This window comes from Schistocerca cancellata, chromosome 7 (assembly GCF_023864275.1).
Source record: "Schistocerca cancellata isolate TAMUIC-IGC-003103 chromosome 7, iqSchCanc2.1, whole genome shotgun sequence".
NCBI lineage: Eukaryota > Metazoa > Arthropoda > Insecta > Orthoptera > Acrididae > Schistocerca > Schistocerca cancellata.
In genome coordinates this window covers 86,093,069-86,117,241 of record NC_064632.1, presented here as the reverse complement: position 1 = coordinate 86,117,241, position 24,173 = coordinate 86,093,069, and the positions used below count along the sequence as shown (strand labels likewise).

The 24,173-nt window shown below is 39.2% G+C and overlaps 1 protein-coding gene across 1 annotated transcript in view; it reads left to right on the top strand.

Moving 5' to 3' along the window:
- Positions 1-24,173, top strand: part of LOC126092652 (dynein axonemal heavy chain 1-like) — an 894,951-nt gene that overhangs the window by 111,092 nt on the left and 759,686 nt on the right. Inside the window, exons 9-10 of the mRNA XM_049908374.1 lie at positions 7,160-7,291; positions 7,479-7,607. Coding sequence (XP_049764331.1) covers positions 7,160-7,291; positions 7,479-7,607 — 261 coding nt within the window. The remainder of the gene's footprint in view (positions 1-7,159; positions 7,292-7,478; positions 7,608-24,173) is intronic.

The following is a 24,173-nucleotide window of genomic DNA, read 5'->3' as shown; positions in this document are numbered from 1 at the left end:
CTGAGATTCATTGGAAGAATCCTAAGGAAATGCGATCTGAAAACAAAGGAAGTAGGTTACAGTACGCTTGTTCGCCCACTTCTTAAATACTGCTCAGCAGTGTGGGATCCGTACCAGATAGGGTTGATAGAAGACATAGAGAAGATCCAACAGAGAGCAGCGCGCTTCATAACAGGATCATTTAGTAATCGCGAAAGCGTTACGGAGATGATAGATAAACTCCAGTGGAAGACTCTGCAGGAGAGACGCTCAGTAGCTCGGTACGGGCTTTTGTTAAAGTTTCGAGAACATACCTTCACCGAAGAGTCAAGCAGTATATTGCTCCCTCCTACGTATATCTCGCGAAGAGACCATGGGGATAAGATCAGAGAGATTAGAGCCCACACAGAAGCATACCGACAATCCTTCTTTCCACGAACAATATGAGACTGGAATAGAAGGGAGAACCGATAGAGGCACTCAGGGTACCCTCCGCCACACACCGTCATGTGGCTTGCGGAGTATGGATGTAGATGTAGATGTAGAACAGTGCAGTATGGATGGGATGGTGGGATGGTATCGGTGTGTTTTTGTGGTTACAGTATATTTGTTCTCTTATTGCCGTTACGAAGAGACTAAATGTGGAAGGATATGAATGCATTTTACAGGATTGCATACTGTGTAGAGCAGAGGAACTTTTCAATGACGACAACTGATTGTATTGACATGGATTTGCACCCTTTCATAAAGCAGCATCTATGAGACAACAGGCAATAGTTTGTGGACAATAACATTCTGGAAATGTACTGGGCTACCCAGAGACCTAACCTGAACCCAATAAAGTACCTTTCAGATGAGTTAGAATGTCAACTTCACTTCATACCCCAGCATACAACATCACTACCTGCTGTGATTTTTGCTACTGAAGAGGAATGTGCTGCCATTTCTCCACAGGCATTCTGTCATCTTATTGAAAGGGTAGCCAGCAGAGTTCAAGAGTAAAGGTGAAGGGTACACACGTCTGATATGTCCACTAATAGGTGTTTGGGTACTTTGATTAGATAGTGTATATGCTACAGAACATAGCCATTGAATTTTGCCATAGCAGTTAAATAGCTTTGAGAGATGACACAGCAAAAGCAGCAGCGGACCAAGTTGGTGAAAAGACAAGGCCCAGAGAAATCTGTGACTAATATATAAGATATAGAATGTAACTGACGATAGAAAAAATGTGCAAGTATAGGAAATTTAGAATGCAAAATGAAATAGAAACATCTAACGAGTAAGACAGACAACACTCTCAATATGAGCTAGCAGATATGGCTAGAAGCCAAATGCCAAGGTTGTAGAAGCATGTGTGACTGAGGGAGATATAGATACTGTCTGTGAGGAATTTAAAGAGGCTTTTGGAGAAACTGAACATTTGTTGTAGTAATTTAAGATCTGTTTATGACATTTTTAGTAGGCTATATAATTTACTGCTATCATCAGGATATGCCAAGTGTCCCTCAAAATAACTATCTAGTGCATCTTTTTGTAGCATTTCACAAATATTTGTGATGTAATTTTACAATAAATGGATAGAGTCAGCCCGAATAAATACTACTCCTCATGTGTTTCATCTGACACCAACTATCAACAGAAAACATAAATTTATTTCTTGTTACAAATCAAACAGTTTGAAAACTGGAATTTTATATTCCCACACAATAGAACAATCACACAGTAGTCCAATTTTTATAATATGTAATAACAGGGACAGCAAACCATTATGATTAACAATATTATGAAAAGGATAGATTTCTACTCACCATAAAGATGACGTATTGTGCTGCTGACAGGCACAACGAAAAAACTGTCTGCAACTCAACATCTCATCTTTATTGTGAGTAGCAATCTCTCCTTTTCATAATATTGTTGAGATTCCAGTCTGGCACTTTCCATTGTTTAAACATAATGTTTAACAAGCAATATGGGGCAAGTCAGCCAAGGACGACATGGCAAACAAATGTTCATCAATCTTACAGTGTCTGTATCATTGATTGCATTAGACACTGATCAAGTGCAAGCCACATATCAACAATACTAATGCAGTAAGGGCAGTATCACTCTGATGGCCTGGTTTTACATTTCCTGTATGCTAACATTATAATGTTGTTGTTATTGTTCTGGTCTTCAGTCCTGAGACAGGTTTGTTGCAGCTCTCCATGCTACTCTATCCTGAGCGAGCTTCATCATCTCCCAGCACCTACTGCAACCTACATCCTTTTGAATCTGCTTGGTGTATTCATCTCTTGGTCTCCCTCTGCGATTTTTACCCTCCACACTGCCCTCCAATACTAAATTGGTGATCCCTTGATACCTCAGAACATGTCCTACCAAACGATCCCTTCTTCTAGTCAAGTTGTGCCACAAACTTCTATTCTCCCCAATCCTGTCCAATGCCTCCTCATTAATTATATGATCTACCCATCTAATCTTCAGCATTCTTCTGTAGCACCACATTTCGAAAGCTTCTATTCTCTTCTTGTCCAAACTATTTATCGTCCATGTTTCACTTCCATACATGGCCACACTCAGACAAATACTTTCAGAAATGACTTCCTGACACTTAAATCTATATTCGATGTTAACAGATTTCTCTTCTTCAGAAACAAATTCCTTCCTATTGCCAGTCTACATTTTATATTCTCTCTACTTCAACCATCATCAGTTATTTTGCTCCCCAAATAGCAAAACTCCTTTACTACTTTAAGTGTCTCATTTCCTAATCTAATTCCCTCAGCATCACCTGGCTTAATTCGACTACATTCCATCATCCTCATTTTGCTTCTGTTGATGTTCATCGTATATCCTCCTTTCAAGACACTATCCATTCCGTTCAACTGCTTTTCCAAGTCCTTTGTTGTCTCTGACAGAATTACAATGTCATCGGCAAAGCTCAAAGTTTTTATTACTTCTCCATGGATTTTAATACCTACTCTAAATTTGGTTTTGTTTCCTTCACTGCTTGCTCAATATAAAGATTGAATAACGTCGGGGATAGGCTACAACCCCTTCTCACTCCCTTCCCCACCACTGCTTCTCTTTCATGCCCCTCGACTCTTATAACTGCCATCTGGTTTCTGTACAAATTGTAAATAGCCTTTTGCTCCCTGTATTTTACCCCTGCCACCTTCAGAATTTGAAAGAGAGTATTCCAGTCAACATCTCTAAGTCTACAAATGCTAGAATCGTAGGTTTGCCTTTCCTCAATCAAGCTTCTAAGATAAGTCGTAGGGTCAGTATTGCCTCACGTGTTCCTATATTTCTACGGAATCCAAACTGATCTTCCCCAAGGTCGGCTTCTACTAGTTTTTCTATTTGTCCATAAACAATTCGCGATAGTATTTTGCAGCTGTGGCTTATTAAACAGATTGTTCAGTAATTTTCACATCTTTCAACACCTACTTTCTTTGGGATTGGAATTATTATATTCTTCTTGAAGTCTGAGGATATTTCGCCTGTCTCATACATCTTGCTCACCAAATGGTAGAGTTTCGTCAGGACTGGCTCTCCCAAGGCCGTCAGTAGTTCTAATGGAATGTTGTCTACTCCCGGGGCTTTGTTTCAACTCAGATCTTTCAGCACTCTGTCAAACTCTTCACACAGTATCATATCTCCCATTTCATCTTCATCTACATCCTCTTCAATTTCCATAATATTGTCCTCAAGTACATCGCCCTTGTATAGACCCTCTATATACTGCTTCCACCTTTCTGCTTTCCCTTCTTTGCTTAGAACTGGGTTTCCATCTGAGCTCTTGATATTCATACAAGTGGTTCTCTTTTCTCCAAAGGTCTCTTTAATTTTCCTGTAGGCAGTATCTATCTTACCCCTAGTGAGATAAGCCTCTACATCCTTACATTTGTCCTCTAGCCATCCCTGCTTAGCCATTTTGCACTTCCTGTCAATCTCATTTTTGAGGCGTTTGTATTACGTTTTGCCTGCTTCATTTACTGCATTTTTATATTTTCTCCTTTCATCAATTAAATTCAATATTTCTTCTGTTACCCAAGGATTTCTACTAGCCCTTGTCTTTTTACCTACTTGATCCTCTGCTGCTTTCACTACTTCATCCCTCAAAGCTACCCATTCTTCTTCTACTGTATTTCTTTCCCCCATTCTTGTCAATTGTTCCCTTATTCTCTCCCTGAAACTCTGTACAACCTCTGGTTTAGTCAGTTTATCCAGGTCCCATCTCCTTAAATTCCCACCTTTTTGTAGTTTCTTCAGTTTTAATCTACAGCTCATAACCAGTAGATTGTGATCAGAGTCCACATCTGCTGCTGGAAAAGCCTTACAATTTAAAACCTGGTTCCTGAATCTCTGTCTTACCATTATTTAATCTATCTGATACTTTCTAGTATCTCCAGGATTCTTCCATGTATAAAACCTTCTTTTATGATTCTTGAATCAAGTGTTAGCTGTGATTAAGTTATGCTCTGTGCAAAATTCTAGCAGACAGCTTCCTCTTTCATTTCTCTCCCCCACTCTCTATATTCACCCACTATGTTTCCTTCTCTCCCTTTTCCTACACTTGAATTCCAGTCACACATGACTATTAAATTTTCGTCTCCCTTCACTACCTGAATAATTTATTTTATCTCATCATACATTTCATCAATTTCTTCATCATCTGCAGAGATAGTTGGCATATAAACTTGTACTACTGTAGTAGGTGTGGGCTTCGTGTCTATCTCGGCCACAATAATGTGTTCACTATGCTGTTTGTAGTAGCTTACCCGTACTCCTATTTTTTTATTCATTATTAAACCTACTCCTGCATTACCCCCATTTGATTTTGTAACCCTGTATTCACCTGACCAAAAGTCTTGTTCCTCCTGCCACCGAACTTCACTAATTCCCGCTATATCTATCTTTAACCTATCCATTTCCCTTTTTAAATTTTCTAATCTACCTGCCCGATTAAGGAATCTGACATTCCACACTCCGATCCGTAGAACGCCAGTTTTCTTTCTCCTGATAACAACGTCCTCTTGAGTAGTCCCCACCTGGAGATCCGAATGGGGGACTATTTTACCTCCGGAATATTTTACCCAAGAGGATGCCATCATCATTTAACCATACAGTAAAGCTGCTTGCCCTTGGGAAAAATTATTATAATATGCAGTATAAAATATTTCACAACTATTTGGGATTAAAAAGGCAAACCGCTGCAGTGTTCTCTAGCACTCTTCGTATTAGGAACATTTGTTTGCCATGTCTATTACTATGCTGCAGTATTAGTTTCCTGCTGATGTAATGGTCATTGTTTGTGGTTTGCTGTCCATAATAATGGATATAATTTGGCCAAATCGTACTAGACTAATTTAGATCCATTCTATCAGATGAACATACTGCACTTGTAAAAATATATTTTTTGTAATAAGAATCAAATCAACATTTTCAGCTGACTTTGGGTGTCATATGAAATATGATGAGTGGCATTTCTTTGGACTGGCACCACTGGAAAAATTAAACTGCGAATATATGTGAAAACGCCAGAGATAATATGTCTGATGAGTCTCTGGAGAGATACCCAGTATTGCTTGAAGATTCTAATCCCTTTAAGTTAAGACCCGCCCTTGCTAGATGTTTGTCATTTAAAAATTTGTTTGGCTCAGTGAATATAGATGCAAGCCTTTTGAGTTGTTCTCATGTAGCAGACATTTATTTGCAAATGTGGTTATGATGGTGCTTATTATTAGTTTGGATGGTGGATACACATATTATGCTAAACAAACTGAGGTCCTTGTTTTACTAATAATCACCATAATATGATTAAAGGCACCTTTATGATTATCCTTGAATTCTGTTGCATTGCCTGATGTACCTTGTTTCATATTCAAAATACTTTTAATGTGTATGTTGAGTTGATTTTCTGTAATCAGCATAAGCACACCAATCTCATTGCTAGGAGTCACAACATTTCTTAACGTAGGGTTGCTATTATTTTGTATCCGATTTGTAGCAAATCATTTCCAACATAATTACAACACCTGAAATCAAAATAATTTTATACTGCCCACCCACTGTTTAAAACTTTATGCTCAAACTCCACATTATATGGGTATGAAAATTTATAACAAAGTGAAAGGAAGAGAATTGCTTAGCATAAATTTAGAAACACTGAAAAAATCCTTATATGAGAAACTAGTGCAGAAATGTTACTATTAAGTAGAAGACTTCATAAACGACAACATAAAAATTTGGGCAGGAGAGAACAAGTACGTAGGACTGTTAATCTTAAAAGTTTGTTACGTTCGAAGAAAAATTATTAACTGCTTAATTAAGTAATTATTCAGTACTGTATATTATATTACTGGTATTATAAGGAAAATTGTAAACCAGTTTTTGTGCTTTGACGAGTCTTCTGTACTTTTAAGTCAATGTCTTGAAATTGTATGTTACGAGACAATAAACTTCTGCTCCTACTTCTACTTCACAGTGTTTGGTACATCTTTATCAACCCTCTCTTTCCTTTCACTGTCTTCCAGTTTTATTGACTTTCCAGTTTCCTAAGTACTTCAATTTTCATATCATCATCACCGTCACCATCATCATAAATACTGCAAATAATTTGTTTATCATAGCATGCACACAAGATTGGTTCTTGCAAATTCAGTACTGCAATTCACTTATTACCATTTTAAGTGTTTCCATGAATCTTTGCAGTAATTTAATTTTCTTTGAATTCAGTGCACTTAGTAGATCTGCACTTTCTGAGACATAAACAGTTACAGTATGACCAAGGATTGTCACTGATTGTGAATTTCATAAACTTTCAAACTGTTTTCATGTATCCAACAATTAACAATTGATTCATCCCATGAGATTCTGGTGATAACACATTTTTCACATTGAACTACCGATGTTTAAAAAAAGTATTAAAATATTAAACATTTTCCAGATGTTCTGCTAAAATTTTGCACTGTTTCTCTACATCATATTTTTGGTGAATTTCATGTAGTTACTGCCTGAACCAGATAAAAAGTATTTCTTATAAAAAACTGGAAGCTTCATTAATTACTTTTATCACACATTACTATCATAGAAGATTTCTCTCAATTTCTTTTGCCTGGAAATAGAACAATTTAGATACAGGTATGTAAATAATATATTACTTACTCATTTTCAGATTGGCTACGGTGGTATGATATCTGGATGGACAACCCTCTTATTAACATAGATGGAGAGATGATTGACAAAATGGTTTCTGAAATATACAAGACTATGCAGAAATCTATCAAAGTGTTCGCTGATATACCTGGTAAATTCCTCTTAATTCCAGTACATTATTGTGTGTCCTTTTTTTATTTAGGTGTTTGGGTTAGGTGTAACTTGTTCAGTGATTATTTTCATGTGGATCAGTAAATACTGAATTGAGCCATTTTATTACTTTTGCACATTATAAAGTAATAAGTCATGTTTCTGTTTCATTGTGGTGATTTTTGTAGGTGTCCAAGCTATAGCTATGCAAGTAAGAGACCAAATGGAAGAGTTCAAGCCTCTAATCCCAATCCTCCAGGGTTTGAGAAATCCAGGAATGAAGCAGAGACATTGGAACCAGCTAATTGCTGAAACAGGTTATTATTGTGCATGTGATTTATGACTGGTATTTATATTTTGTTGCTGTAATTCTTTACATATACTGTAAGTTGGTATGTGTTTTGTGTATGATGCTCATGTGCTTCAAAATGCTTTGACATGTATTTCTTGGTGTGGAAATCAAAGATACACAAGCAGAGGATCTGTACTGGCATGTGGCATTGGAAAGTAGGAATTTTAAAATTCCCTTTATTGTACCTGTGTGTCAAAAAGAAAGCTTGCGACTGATATTGTGATGAGCTTTCTACTTTTTCTGTAGTTTATCAGTTTCACATGCTTGAAATGGAATTTTTGTAAATAATTTAAGATTGCAAATCGTTGTATTAATTGCAGACATTGTGTACTTTAATAATGTGTTTAGTTATGGAGTAGAAATGTTGAATAAAACACCTTTGAATCGTTGGAGCATTAGTGGTGCATCCAAATAGCAATGTTTAAAGCTTGAAAGTTACGAATGAAAACTAGTCACTGATTGAAACTTTGCAAGCATGCAAAAATGATGATTATATGGCATTATTGCCCAGGAGACTAGTGTTTGCACTATTGATAGTACATTACTTGTGCATAGAGATTTGGGGTTCCAGTCGCTACCTGACACAAAGTCTCAGTGTGTCAGAAGTGACCTTGCATCATAAACATTTCAAAAATGTCATCTCTGAAAGCTGTTATATTAAAAGCTTGTAGATTACATGTACTTTTTGTTCCAATAGATCCATAGTGAGGTTATCCTCTAGGATGTGGAACATGTCACAGAACGAGAATGCACAAAAGATATTTACAAAGAAAAATAGATATGCTAATGTACCTTCCACAGACCCTAAGTGAAATAGTCCTCATGGACATATTTTCATTTAAAAGAAAAATAACATATTTGTCACAAAACATGTAAATGTTCAGTACACTGAGGGACATATGGTATTTATTAGGCTGTTGTAACCATGCATCATCAAGTAGAAAATTCATTTTATAACACTTATTTACTATGCACACATTACTGCACTGAAAGCGTACAGTACTCAGATTGTATGTAATACTCATATTATTTCATATTATTAGTAACATATAGACATTAGTCAGTTCTGCTAAGAATTTCGTCAGTGGAGTAAAGAATTTCGTCAGTGGAGTAGCAGGAGTTGACTGAAATTTTTTATGCCTGTTGGCAAGTTACTGAAAATGTGTGTTACTGAGTAACGGACACCTTTCTCGACCAAAGTAAGTGACTTTGTCTTTGTCAAGATTATTCACATTTTTTGTATTAATTACATGAAAAGAGCTGTTGGATTCAAAAGGCAATATATTTTTAATGATAAATGTCATTAAGGAATAAATATATTGGGGGAAAAACAGTTATTGTCCTTAGTTCCCTAAACAGTTCTCTGCAGGACATTCTTGAGTTCACATGATGGATAATTCTTATTACATGCTTTTGGTGGGCTTGACGGGTTATCCAAACAAATAATCTTGTATGACATACTGGATTGAATGTAAGCATAATATGCTGCTTTTTTACTTTTATATCATCTGTGTCAGACAACATTCACATTGCTAATGGAGGTTTGTTTAAGTGGTCCAGTCATTCTGTGGGAAACTCTACCCAGCTGAATTTATTATCAAGCTTTAATCTCATTTATTATCATGCTTTAATCTCAAGAATTTTACACTATCAACTTCTTTAATATGCTTGTCATCATATTGTAGGCATATACTGACAGGGAACTTCTTTCAAGTTCTGAACTGCGTAAATTGTGTGGTATATGAACAATGTCTAGATGATAGGTTAATTCATCATAAATTTTACACATATATGTGCTTTTACAGAAGTTATGGTGGCTGCTATTATGTTCTTCACTTCTGTGTCACAAGGTAAAGGGGAGATGAACACACTTTCCTTCACATATCCCAACAAGAAAAAATCACTTGGGTCATGTCTGGTGATCTTGAAGGCTAAGAATGCAGGGCAGTGTCTCGCTATCCTGTGAATCCTGTCCAGTGTTGAGGCAGAATGTCACTGAGAAACTGATGGACATCATTGTGCCAGTGTGGTGGAGCTGCATTCTTTTAGAAAATGAAGTCATCGGAGTCCTCCTGAAGTTGTAGAAAAAGCCAATTCTGCAGCTTTTGGAGATAGCTCATTCTAGTCACTGTGTTTTCTTAAAAAAAGAAGGAACCATACATTTTTTTGTGAGCAGTGTCACAAAAAACACTCGCTTTACGTGAGTCTCTTGCATGCTCACTAATTTCATGAGGATTCTGGAGTTCCATATGAGCATGTTATGTTGGTTTAAATGTTGCTTCATCACTGAAAATTAACCATAGTAAAAATGTATCATCTTCCATGTCAACTAGTGGAGCATTGTTGAAGTCAACCTATTTTCTTTTATCACCAAGCCAAAGAGTTTACAGTAATTTTAGATTGTATGGTTTATAGACCAAACAACACCTTAATACCTACCAGAAAGTCATATAAGGCATTGCCAGTTCTCTGCTTGCATGCTAAGTAGACTTATGTGGACTTCACTCAGATGTTTGCAGAATTCCTTCCACCATGTCATCAGAAGTGTGAGGTTGACCAGGACTCTTACCTTCACACAGCCACCATGTCTCTTCAGATTGGTGATACCAGTGACGAACGCTTTTGGGTGCAGGCAGATGAGTGCTAAAACGCCACCAAAAAACACGCTGGACTGAAATCACTGACCCGTTCTTTGCAAATTGCAGCACACAAAACGACTTCTGTTGTGTGGACACCATCTTACTTCTGACAGACTGCAAAATGAGAAGACATTGACTGATGTTTAATGGTGATTTTCTGAAACTCTAGGCCATGCCCATTCAAACATCACACATTTCCTTGCCAGCATGACCCATGTTTTGTAATTATTACTGTCCAAGTCGGGTCACTCTTTGTGAAACAACCTGTATTTTAATTAGCTTAAATGGATATTGTGATCTACACATTCATTCTTTTTTTTTAGAATTCTGATAAGATTAAAATTTGATGGTTTTTCTTTACCTCTTTTTTTTTAAATCTTAATCTTAATATCTCACGAAACCCAGAAGTGCACTTTCGCTTTCTTTACATTAAATCATAACTACATGAATTTTAGAATTTTATGATGAAAACTATTACTTCTGGTGAAAAGAAGGTCAGACTCATGTTAATGAAGTTATTTGTAATGAGTGGTCTGAGATACTCTATGACAGCATCTGCTTCACCTGACAACCCAATTTTTGCAGTAACAGTTATGAAATGCTTGTTAAAATGTTTTGCTACACTGCACGCTTCTGTCACCAATGCATCTTTTGCTCTTAATGCAGTCTACACCCCTTCATCTCTGGTTCTGCTGGTCTCCTCTTTCACTGTATCCCATATCGTCTTCTTTTGTGGTGCAATTATTTTTTCTCATATTATTTTTGCCGTAACACCCATATAACTTTTATATTTTGCAAGTGTGTCATGTAATGAGTTAGAACATCAAAATTAAAATCAGAGAAGTTTTTGTTGTGACTCGCCGATCTTTCGTAGTGGCGCCACGCAGTTGCGCGCATCCTCTACATGCGGCGCTTTCTGCCAGCCATGCAGCAGCAGCGCCACCTAAGCGGCCAGCCAGCCAGCGGCCGCTAGACGTGGACTCAGTTATGATTTGACTGTGAAAGTGTACACATGTCTTACTCTGTTTACTGCTGAGCTCTTGCGTGGCCGACAGTCCCGCACGCTATTTCATCTTCTGCGGCCTTCCACCTCACGGCCGCGGGTGCCTTTGCTTGGCCAGTTCACCACCGACGACCTTGTACGGGTGTTGTGGTACTTGCGTCTTTGGGTGCTTCGGTCTTGCGCCTACTTCACCAGGGGCACTGGGGTGTCTCTCGCACAAAACCTCTGGCGCGCTGTCGTGTGTACTGGCCCAGCATCGACTCTGAAATCGCATACATGGTCGCTGCCTGCGGCCCTTGTGCGTCACAGGCCACCGCCCCGAAGTCATCTTTGTCACCGTGACCTTCGCCTGAGAAGCCCTTGGAGCGTATTCATGCTGACTTTGCGGGACCTTTTTTAGGTACTTATTGGCTTCTCATTATTGACGCCTGCTCTTAACTTTCCTTCCATTGTCCGTTGCTTGTCGCCTACTACCGCGGCAACCACCAATGCTCTAGCTCACATTTTCTCTTTGGAAGGCCTTCCCTCTACTCTTTTTACTGATAATGGTCCGCAATTTGCCTCTGCCGATTTTGCGGATTTTTGTGCCTGTCATGGCGTCATGCATGTCACAGCCCCTCCGTTCCATCCACAGTCAAACGGTGAGGCTGAACGATTGGTCCGCACATTTAAGGCTCAGATGAGGCAACTCCTGACTTCTTCTGCTGATGATGTACTTCTCCAATTTCTGGCTTCTTACCGTTTCACCCCCACGGGTGACCACAGCCCGGCTGAGCTCTTACGTGGCCGACAGCCCCGCACGCTACTTCATCTTCTGCGGCCTTCCACCTCACGGCCGCAGGTGCCTTTGCTTGGCCGGTTCACCACCGACGACCTCGTATGGGTACGGGGATACAGCAGGCTGCCAAAATGGAGTCCTGGCCGCATATTACGACACTGCGGCCAACGCCTATATGAAATCCAGACGGACACGGGTGTTGCAGTGCGTCATTCGGACCAGCTTCGGCCTCGTGTGCTGGCAACGCCTGTTCCGGATGCCGCTACACCACCTTCGGCTCTACCTGACGCTCGGGATACTGGAATCTCTCATTACTCACAACACAGCCCTCTCACCATCATATCGGTGCCAGCACAAGAACTGACGCCACTAGGAGACGTGCCCATGCAGGAACCAGATGACCATCATCTGTAGGAGCCATTCTACTCTCCTCCTCCTGCTACGGACGCGGACACATCGCCCATGTCTCCTGTTATAACAACCGGACTTGCCGCAATGGGTAGATTGGTGCACGGGGCCCCAGCAGATTCGACCCCCACGTCTCCTGTTATCTCGACCCGTTATCATCGGGGACACTTCCGTCCGTATGGGAAGCCTCCTCCTCGAGACTTTACGGCCAGTCAAGCAACACCTATGGACGTTAGCAATCTACAGGCCACCTCCATCAAGACCTGTGCAAAAAATTGAAAGGGGGGCAAAGGGTTGTGACTCGCCGATCTTTCAAAGTGCCGCCGCGCAGTTATACGCGTCCTCTACATGCGGCGCTGTCTGCCAGCCATGCAGCAGCAGCGCCACCTAAGCAGCCAGCCAGCCAGCGGCCGCTAGACTTGGACTCAGTTATGATTTGACTGTTAAAGTGCACACGTCTTATTCTGTTTACCTGATCTGTGACTTTCATGTATTGCGTCTTCCTTGAAATATATTTGTTCAACTTGAAGTTATAACAGTTTGAGTGACAGATTCAGTTGCTTTTTTTATCTTACAAGATAACATTACTTTACTCCTTGAGTAATCCATGGCTTCCTTGTAGACTTTGGTCCAATTTGTGTTACTTTTGTTTGGGGGGGTGGAACATTTTTCAAAAGAGTAGTCCGTACATCCTCTACATTTCATGTCTCTGAAGAGTTTCCTACACTTTTTATGTTACTAACCACCCTCTTGAACTCAGATTTAGTACCTTTCTATGCAGTATTAACATTTAACAAAAGGAATTGCATGCTGTGGTCTGAGAGACTATTTACTATTGGTTTTGTAATATAATTTGTTCATTAGGTCTTTTGATAAAGATTCTGCCAGTAGAAGTAGGGAGGAATGAAGAGTGTTTTTTTTTTTTTTTTTTTTTTTTGAGTAAGTAGATACTGTAATTGGGAAGTTCACAGTAGGAATTAAGCTAAATCATAGATTTACGAACTGTAATAAATTGTTACTAGAGGAGCTTTTAAGAAAATCTATGGCTCAAATGGCCCTAAGCCCTGTGGTACTTAACACCTGAGATCATCAGTCCCATAGACTTAGAACTACTTAAACCTAACTAGCCTTAGGACATCACACACATCCATACTCGAGGCAGGATTTGAACCTGCGACCAAAGCAGCAGCGCGGTTTAGGACTGAAGTGACTAGAAGCACTCGACCACAGCGGCCGGCAAGAAACTCAATATGAAAACCACCAGCAACCTCTATTTATTTGTTTTTGTTTTTTTTTCTGTTAAATAGGCCAATAAATCTTGAAGGTGATTTATGAACAGATTAAAACTACCTGCTGCAGATGCTGCTCTAGGTAAAATTTATGAATGTTATGTTTTAAGTTTATGATAGTTCCTGATGAATATGGCAACTCCTCCTCCCTCTGTTTCTACTCTACAAAAGTGAGTTGTTAATGTGATTGCTGTAACATTTAATACATCTGTACCAGTGGTCACAGGTCACATGATGTTCAGAGAGGCATGTTATGTCGACTGAGTTTGATGACTCTGATTCATTCACTCCTGCAGAAAAGTAGCTCATTAATTTTACTTATCAATTGAAGGCATAAGGTCTTAAAATGAGTCCATGATGATATTTTTGGCACTTTATCTTACAGGTCCGTCTTGATCACATGAACTTTTACACTTCGCTATTACCAGTTTCGGCTACTGCCATCTTCAAATCTGTTACAAACACAAAACAGTGTCAAGGTTGCCACATGTTTGGGAAATGAGGGGAATCAGGGAACTTCAAACATGTGTGGGAAATCAGGAAAATTTGAAAATAAAAACACTGGAAAAATCTTGTTTTTTGTCTCAGTAGATGAAATGATTTGTTTACTAAGATGTCATGTATCGTTGCTAGCTGGGTGCACCCGAGTACATGTGCAACTTCCTACTCCCTCATTCTCACTGCTTCTCCCCTTTGTACCACTCCCCTCAGCTTGCAGTCAGTGCTGCCACCACTTCTCACTGTTAGCCTAGGAGCTGCCAAGGAGAAGTAGGGAGGAATGAGGAGTGTTTTTTTTTTTTAATCTGATTCTCAGGGATGGTTGATGCAGTGGTTGTAGATGGCGGTCGTGTGTCCATGGGAGGTGTGTGAATGAGTGTGTGCCCTCATTTTCTGACAAAGGCTACGGCCAAAATTTAGTTATGAGAGTATGATTATCTTTTCTATGTGCCTCTCTGCGGCTCAGCTTTAATCTTTACAATGAATTGCTACCTATTCTAATTAGTATTGATTCTCAGAGTATTTGTGCAAGTTAACCATTGCATGGATTGATCATCACAGTCACATTTCATCAACATGGTGTGTATGTGTGACACATGGATAGCTGGCCCCACAAGTGGAATTCCATGACGGGCCAAAACTGCAGGCCATTTCTGTGGGTATTTCTAATGGATTGAGCCTGCCGATCTGAAGCCAATCTTTTCTCACCAATGTGCAGGCCCTGCCCATCAGATTTAATCTCACTGCCCTACCCACAGGCCAGGTCTGTTTGTGTGTGATGTAATGCGGCAGATTTTTGTGGTTTATCCGTGGACCCAGGACTCCGGTGCTCCTCGACAGGCCAGAGGCCATGGCCGATGGATTTCAGGAATTGTGACTGTCTCTCCGCAAGTACATTGGACAGTGTGGCGTTTTATAGACATTTTATTTGTTCTAGTACATTTTTGACACTTTGAAAGTAATTTATATATTAGGAAGTATGGACAATAAGGAGAAGAAAACTGTATTATTCGCTGGCAGTTTGTACGCTATGTACTCATGTACTTCTTGAAATAAAAATCACACAATACTGTAAAATAATATACATAACACTGTGGGCAATAACCAACAATAACATCGTAAAACCAACATTTTATTGGCGGTCACCTACAGTGTTGGTTTATACAACTCTTCCCTGCCTTGTGCACTTCTTTCAAGAGGCCTACTTTTTCCTGAGGTTATTTCTGATGAAATCAATGAAGGTATTTTAAATCCATTTTGTGACTCCTAGGAAATGCGTATTTTTCTCACCAAATGTGTTTTGTTTTATTGAAATAAAATAGGTTTAAAGCAACCAACCAACCAGCTACCTAAAAACAGTTCATTACAAAAGATGTTGATGTTAGTACTTGAGACTTTTGCTCACATGTTTAGAAATACAGAAGTCCTTACCTTTTACCTACCCTTGAGATCTCAAAATTTGTCATGGAAAAATGCTAAAAGTTGTCTGGAAATCAGGCAGACATCAGGGAATTTCACTTGGGGTAACTTGTGGCAACCCTGAGTGTGTAACCAACTAAGTTCAATTTGCTGATGCTAAATCTGTAAAGGCCTGGTGCTACATAAGAAAGATAAATAGTGTTTACATGATTAACTCTCCTGCCAGAAGAGTTCATATGAGGTCGATCATGATGTTCAATCTTAATATACCTTGATGCTGATGCAGTCTTTACCAGGTCACATAGTACTGGTATATTGTACCCAGGATCTCTGTCAATACTGTTGCTGGCACACCCACTATAACCATGGTGTCATCCTTGGCGAAGTCTTTACTTAGTGATCCTAAACTCTCTGTCACCTGCCCAAGACCAGCAATGACATTTAAAAAACGTGACTGATATTGTGATTATAGTTTATCTTGAAAAAATTGCCTACAACTCTAGCATGAGAACTACTTAACAACAAAAGTTTTTTTTTATCTTTACTGACTTGCCTATATTCTTACTTTTCAGTTTATTGCTGAAAGTCTGTTATGCCCTGTCTACACTGATATCTGCCCGAGACTCATCAGTTTCATACACAACTATTTTTCATTCTCACTGTAAAGCAGTCAGATGAAGTTATGACATTGCTCCTTCTGTTAACTGATGCAGAATCTTTCCTATCCTTGTCTAATTAAGCCTGGAGGGCACCAAGTTTGCCCTCCTGTTCCACTATCTTTCATCTCTGCTACATAGCCTACAAAACCATGCCACTACAGTCACCTAAATGAAAAAAACTACAGCATCCATCACTTTAAACTCTGGAACTAACAATTCTGTGGCAAGTCAGGCACTTTGTGCTCATGATAAAAATAATAACTTAGTAAGAATAAGTCAGTTACATTACCTATAAACAAGAAAACATTTTTATAAACATTTGACCTATAAGCAGTTGCATGTAAACAAACAACTTGCACAAAGTTTCTGAACAAAACAACTTGGATACAATGTTAAGGAAAGAGAAGAAGATATAAGTGAAGATGAGATGGGTGATATGATACTGGAAGAAGAATTTGACGAAGCACTGAAGGACCCAAGTGGAAAACAAGACCACAGAATAGGTGACATTCCCTCAGAATTATTGAGATCCTTGGTAGAGTCAGCCATGATGAAATTATTCCACCTGGTGTGCAATATATACGAGGCAGGTAAAATAACCTTAGACTTCAAGGATATAATTATTCCAATTCCAATGAAGATGGATGCTGACAGGTGTGAATATTACCAAACCATTTCTTCAATAAGTTCTAATTGCAAAATATTGACACAAATTGCTTACAGAAGACCAATAATAATAATAATAAAGATTTTATTGTCTTTAGGCCATTACAGCAATTGACAACGTCAAATGAAGTTACAATTTATAATACAGTGTGATAAGGTATTGACTACTGAAATATTTTAGCTTATATTACAATAAATGTACAGTGGGTCATCTGTTGGATTACTGCATTTTACAGTTGAAGAATTCATTGATACCATAGAACGGGTGGGCAATAAACCATTCATGCAGTCTTTCTTTGAATGTATGTTCAGGAAGATCCTGTATGGCATGTGGCAGCTTATTAAATAGCTTGTGTCCTGTGACTTCATAGCTATTTATTGATTTTGATAGTCTGTGGTAAGGCGTGTATATGTGTTTGATGCTTCTTGTGTTGTAACAATGTACATTTTCTCTACGTTTCACATCTTGTAGGTTCTTCTTCATAAAGATTAGGACATTGTATATATAGAGGTTTATTACAGTCATAATTTTTTGTTTAGTAAATAAGGGTTTGCAGTGAGCCTTATGTGAAGAATTTGTAATTATCCTAATGGCTTTCTTCTGCAATAATAGGATGTCATGTATATGACTACAGTTACCCCACAAGATAATGCCATAGGATATTATACTCTGGAAAAATGCAAAATAAGATGATCTGATGTATGTTTCAGGTACACAATTTCTGAGTTGTCTTAATAAATAAATTACTCTAGATAGTTTACTGCTAATATAGTTTACATGTTGGCTCCAGGTTAACTTTTCGTCTAAATAAACTCCCAGGAATTTAACAGAACTAGGGTCATCAGATAGTGGCTTTTCTCTTAGAGTGAAGATTATCTGCTGAGTTTTATTTTCATTTAGCAGGAAACCATTTGCTCTGAACCAATATGCTGCATGAGTGAGTGTATTTTCAGCACAGGTTTTAAGGTCATTAAGATTGTTACTGCTATGGAGAAAAGTCGTATCATCTGCATACAATACAGTGGTGGATCTAATAAACGAGGGGAGGTCATTGATCATTATCAGAAACAGGAAGGGCCCCAGTACAGATCCCTGAGGCACACCTACTTTAACATTTTCTATGTTTGACATTTCCTTACCAACACAAACTACCTGTTTACGGTTGTTGAGATAAGCTTTTAATAGTCTGAGACTGTTTTCTTTGATGCCGTAGAATTCTAGTTTCTCTATTTGGGTTCCAGAGAAATCGATGGCCACAACAGGACAATACTGCCCCTATGACCAGTCTTAGAAGATAAACTGAAAGAGAAATCTTTATTTATAGCATAAACAGATATAGGAAGACCTTTTGACGTTGATTGAACTACATTCTGTGAAATTCTGAAGGTATCAAGGATAAAATACAGAGAAATAAAGGTATCTTTGGCTTGTACAGAAACTGGGCTGCAGTTGTGACAGTTGATGTACATGGAAGGAAGATGGTAATTGAAAAGTTTAAGTAAGCAGTAAAGAAAATTGCAGAGAAATTTGGAAAAGGAAAAGTTCCAGTAGATTAGTAAATGCTTCAGGATTGCCCTTGACAATGTAGTTGTCACACAAGGCAAAAACTGAAAAGATCAATTGAACAGAGTTTATAGTGTCTTGAAAAAAATTATTCAGTGAACGTCTGTAGAATCCTACTCAAAATATTATCTACTCACTCTCCCATTTAAGCCCTAGAAGTTTGTAATGAGAATTTCTGAAGAGCCTGTATGTTTCCATAAAAACTGTTGTTGTGGTATTCATTCCAGACACTGGTTTGATGCAGCTCTCCATACTACTCTGTCCTGTGCAAGCCTCATCATCTCCGAATAACTACTGCATTGCAACCTACATCCCTCTGAATCTGCTTACTGTATTCATCTCTTGGTCTCCCTCTACTATTTTTACCCTCCACGCTTCCCTCCAGTACTAAATTGGTGACCCCTTGATACCACAGAATGTGTCCTACAGACCGATCCTGTCTTCTAGTCAAGTTATGCCACAGATTCCCTTTCACCCCAATTCTTTTCAGTACCACCTCATTAGTTACGTGATCTACCCATCTAATCTTCAGCATTCTTCTGTTGCACCACATTTTGAAAGCTTCTATTCTCTTCTTGTCTAAACTATTTATCATCCATGTTTCACTTCCATACATGACTACACTCCATACAAATACTTTCAGAAACAACTTCCTAACACTCAAATCTATACTCGATGTTAACAAATTTCTCTTCTTCAGAAACACTTAACCTTGCATTTGATATCCTCTCTACTTCGACCATCATCAGTTATTTTGCTCCCCAAATAGCAAAACTCATCTACTACTTTAAGTGTCTCATTTCCTAATCTAATTCCCTCAACATCACCTGATTTAATTCACTTACATTCCATTATCCTCGTTTTGCTGTTGTTGAAATTCATCTAATATCCTCCTTTCAAGACAGTGTCCCTCCCGTTCAGTTGCTCTTGCAGATCCTTTGCTGTCTCTGACAGAATTACAGTGTCATTGGCAAACCTTAGTTTTTATTTCTTCCCCATGGATTTTAATTCCTACTCCAAATTTTTCTTTTGTTTCCTGTACTGCTTGCTCTGTATACAGATTGAATAACATCGGAGATAGGATACAACCCTGTCTCACTACCTTCTCAACCACTGCTTCCATTTTGTGATCTTCTACTCTTATAATTGCCATCTGGTTTCTGTACAAATTGTAAATAGCCTTTCACTCCCTGTATTTGACCCCTGCCACCTTCAGAATTTGAAAGAGAGTATTCCAGTCAACATTGTCAAAAGCTTTCTCAGAGCCTACAAATGTTAGAAACATAGGTTTGCCTCTCCTTAATCTACCTTCTAAGATAAGCCGTAGGGTCAGTATTGCCAAAATTTTTACAGGCACCAAACTGTTCTTCCCCAAGGTCGGCTCCTACCAGTTTTTCCGTTCATCTGTAAAGAATTCGAATTAGTATTTTGCAGCCATGACTTATTAAGCTGATAGTTCGGTAATTTTCACATCTGTCAACACCTGCTTTCTTTGGGATTGGAATTATTATATTCTGCCTGAAGTGTGAGGGTATTTCACCTGTCTCATACATCTTGCTCATCAGATGGTAGTGTTTTGCCATGGCTGGTTCTCCCAAGGCTATCAGTAGTTGTAATGGAATGTTGTCTACTTCCAGGGCCTTGTTTTGACTTAGATCTTGCAGTGATTCACACAGTATCGTATCTCCCATTTCATTTTTATCCACATCCGCTTCCATTTTCATAATATTTCCTTCAAGTACATTGCTCTTGTATAGACCCTCTATACGAGGTGCTATCCAAAATTTTTGGGACTGGTGGTGCCATCTGTTGAAAACCTTACCTTTGGACTAATGGTCACCATCACCCTTGAAGTAATTACCATCTACATGTACACACCAGTCCCAGCGCTTCTGCCACTGGTAAAATGTTTTCTCGAAGTCCTGTTCTTTGAGGGTGTTTTTCACTGCCAGCGATCCTTCTTTGAATTCTCTCTAGATTGTCGAACTGACGACCTTTCAACTTTTGAGTTTCAGTTCTGGGAATAGTGCGAAGTCGCAAGGTGCCAAATCTGGTGAGTATGGTGGGTGGGGTTCAACCACCATGTTGTTTTTTGCCAAAAAGCTCCTGGTGAACAGGCACATGTGACAGGGCGCATTGTCGTGATGCAGCAGCCAGTTCCCTTGATGCCAAAGTTCAGCCCGTTGTCACCACATGTTTTCACAGAGCTGTCACAAAACGTCGCAGTAGTACATGGAATTCACTGTTTGGTTGGTGGGACGATTTCTTTGTGCTCAATTCCCTTGGTATCAAAGAAAATGATGATCATGCTCTTCACTTTGCTCTTCACTTGTCTCACTTTTTTGGGTCTTGGAGAGCCCGGGCTCTTCCACTGGGACGATTGTTGCTTTGTCTCTGGGTCATAAACGTAAATCCAGCTCTCATCACCGGTGATAACCCGTGAGAAGAAGGTTGGATCATCAGATGCTGTCTGAAGAAGGTCCGTGCACAATTCAACACACTGTGCCTTCTGATCGGCAGTGAAGATCCTGGCACAAATTTTGCGGCGACATGATGCATGCCCAATTCATCAGTCAACATTCACTGACATGTCCCATAACTGATACCCATTTCATCCACAAGGTCTTGAATGGTTCAACGTCGATCTGCACAAACCAGTTGTTGAAGTTTGGCAACAATGTCTGGCGTTGAGCAGCTAATTGCCCTTCCAGTGTGAGCACCAACTTTGACATCTTTATGGCTGGCCCTGAACCAAGCATGCCACTCAAACACACGCGTATGGCTCATGCTCTGTCCCCCAAACACTTATTGAATCATTGCACGGGTCTCCTTAGCACTTTCCCCAAGATCCACACAGAATTTGGTACACACCCGCTGTTCTGTTCGTGGATCCATCATGAAATTGCCACACATTAAACACAGATTATTACAGAAATCACTGCGGACACACAACACGTCCTCCCAGCTGAATGCCACTCCGCACACTGACTCTTCAGATAAGCAACTCTTGCCACCTAGTGATGCAAAGATCCACTACTCCTACTTTCCAGATAGCACCACCAGTCCCGAAAATTTTAGATTCCATCTCATATACTCCTTCCACCTTTCTGTCTTCCCTTCTTTGCTTCTTTTCCATCTGAGCTCCTGATATTCGTACAAGTGGTTCTCTTTTCACCAAAGGTCTCTTTAATTTTCCTGTAGGCAGTGTATCTATCTTACCCCTAGTGAGATAAGCCTCTACATCCTTCATTTGTCCTCTAGCCATCCCTGCTTAGCCATTTTGCACTTCCTGTCAATCTCATTTTTGAGATGTTTGTATTCCTTTTTGCCTGCTTCATTTACTGCATTTTTATATTTTCTCCTTTCATCAATTAAATTCAGTATCTGTTCTGTTACCCAAGGATTTCTACTAGCCCTCATCTTTTTACCTACTTGATCCTCTGCTGCCTTCACTACTTCATCCCTCAAAGCTACCTGTTCTTCTTCTACTGTATTTCTTTCCCCCATTCTTGTCAATTGTTCCCTTATTCTCTCCCTGAAACTCTGTACAACCTCTGGTTTAGTCAGTTTATCCAGGTCCCATCTCCTTAAATTCCCACCTTTTTGCAGTTTCTTCAGTTTTAATCTACAGCTCATAATCAGTAGATTGTGATCAGAGTCCACATCTGCTGCTGGAAAAGCCTTACAATTTAAAACCTGGTTCCTGAATCTCTGTCTTACCATTATATAATCTATCTGATACCTTCTAGTATCTCCAGGATTCTTCCATGTATACAACCTTCTTTTATGATTCTTGAATCAAGTGTTAGCTATGATTAAGTTATGCTCTGTGCAAAATTCTACCAGACAGCTTTCTCTTTCATTTCTCTCCCCCAATCTATATTCACCCACTATGTTTCCTTCTCTCCCTTTTCCTACACTTGAATTCCAGTCACCCATGACTATTAAATTTTCGTCTCCCTTCACTACCTGAATAATTTCTTTTATCTCATCATACATTTCTTCAATTTCTTCGTCATCTGCAGAGCTAGTTGGCATATAAACTTGTACTACTGTAGTAGGCGTGGGCTTCTTGTCTGTCTTGGCCACAATAAGGCGTTCACTATGCTGTTTGTAGTAGCTTACCTACACTCCTATTTTTTTTATTCATTATTAAACCTACTCCTGCATTACTCCCATTTGATTTTGTATTTATAACCCTGTATTCACCTGACCAAAAGTCTTGTTCCTCCTGCCACCGAACTTCGCTAATTCCCACTATATCTAACTTTGACCTATCCATTTCCCTTTTTAAATTTTCTAACCTACCTGCCCGATTAAGGGATCTGACATTCCACACTCCGATCTGTAGAATGCCAGTTTTCTTTCTCCTGATAATGACGTCCTCTTGAGTAGTCCCCACCCAGAGATCTGAATGGGGGACTATTTTACCTCCGGAATATTTTACCCAAGAGGAGGCCCTCATCATTTAACCATACAGTAAAGCCGCATGCCCTCAAGAAAAATTACGGCTATAGTTTCCCGTGGCTTTCAGCCGTTCGCAGTACCAGCACAGCAAGGCCGTTTTGGTTAATGTTACAAGGCCAGATCAGTCAATCATCCAGACTGTTGCCCCTGCAACTACTGAAAAGGCTGCTGCCCCTCTTCAGGAACCACATGTTTGTCTCGCCTCTCAACAGATACCCCTCCATTGTGGTTGCACCTACGGTACGGCTATCTGTATTGCTGAGGCTTGCAAGCATCCCCACCAACGGCAAGGTCTACGTTTTATGGGGTGGGCTATAAATACAAAATCAGATTGAGGTAACACAGGAATGGGTTTAATAATGAATAAGAAAATAGGAATGGGAGGTAAGCTACTATGAAGTGGACATATTAGCATAGCAAAGATAGATATGAAGCCCATGCTTACCACAATAGTACAAGTTTACTTGCCAACTAGCTCTGCAGATCATGAAGAGATTGAAGAAAAGTTTTATGAGATAAAAGAAATTATTCAGGGAGCTAAAGGTGACAAAAATTTAATTTTGATGGGGGACAGGAATTCTAGAGTAGAAAATGGAAGAGAAGGAAAAATAGGTGAATATGGACAGGGGGAAAGGAATAAAGAGCAAGCCACATGGTAGAATTTGGCACAGAGCATAATTTAATCATTGCTAACACTTGGTTTAAGAATCATAAAAGGAGATGGTATACATGGAAGAGTCCTGGAGATACCAGGTGGTTTCAGGTTGCTTATATTATAGTTAGACATAGGTTTAGGAATCAGATTTTGAATTGTAACACAATTCATTGGTTACGAACTGTAGATTAAAACTGAAAAAATTTGAAGAAGGTAGGAAATTAAGACAATGGGACCTGCTTAAGTTGAAAGAACCAGAAGCCTTTGAGAGTTTCAGAGGGAGCATTAGGCAACAGTTAACTAGAACAGGGGAAATGAATACAATAGACTACGAATTGGTAGCTTTAAGAGATGAAATAGTGAATGCAGCACAGGTTCAAAAACAAGGCCTTGCAGAAATCCTTGAATAACTCAAGAGATATTGAATTTAATTGATGAAAGGACAAAATTTAAAAATGGAGCAAATGATGCAGGGGAAAGGGAATA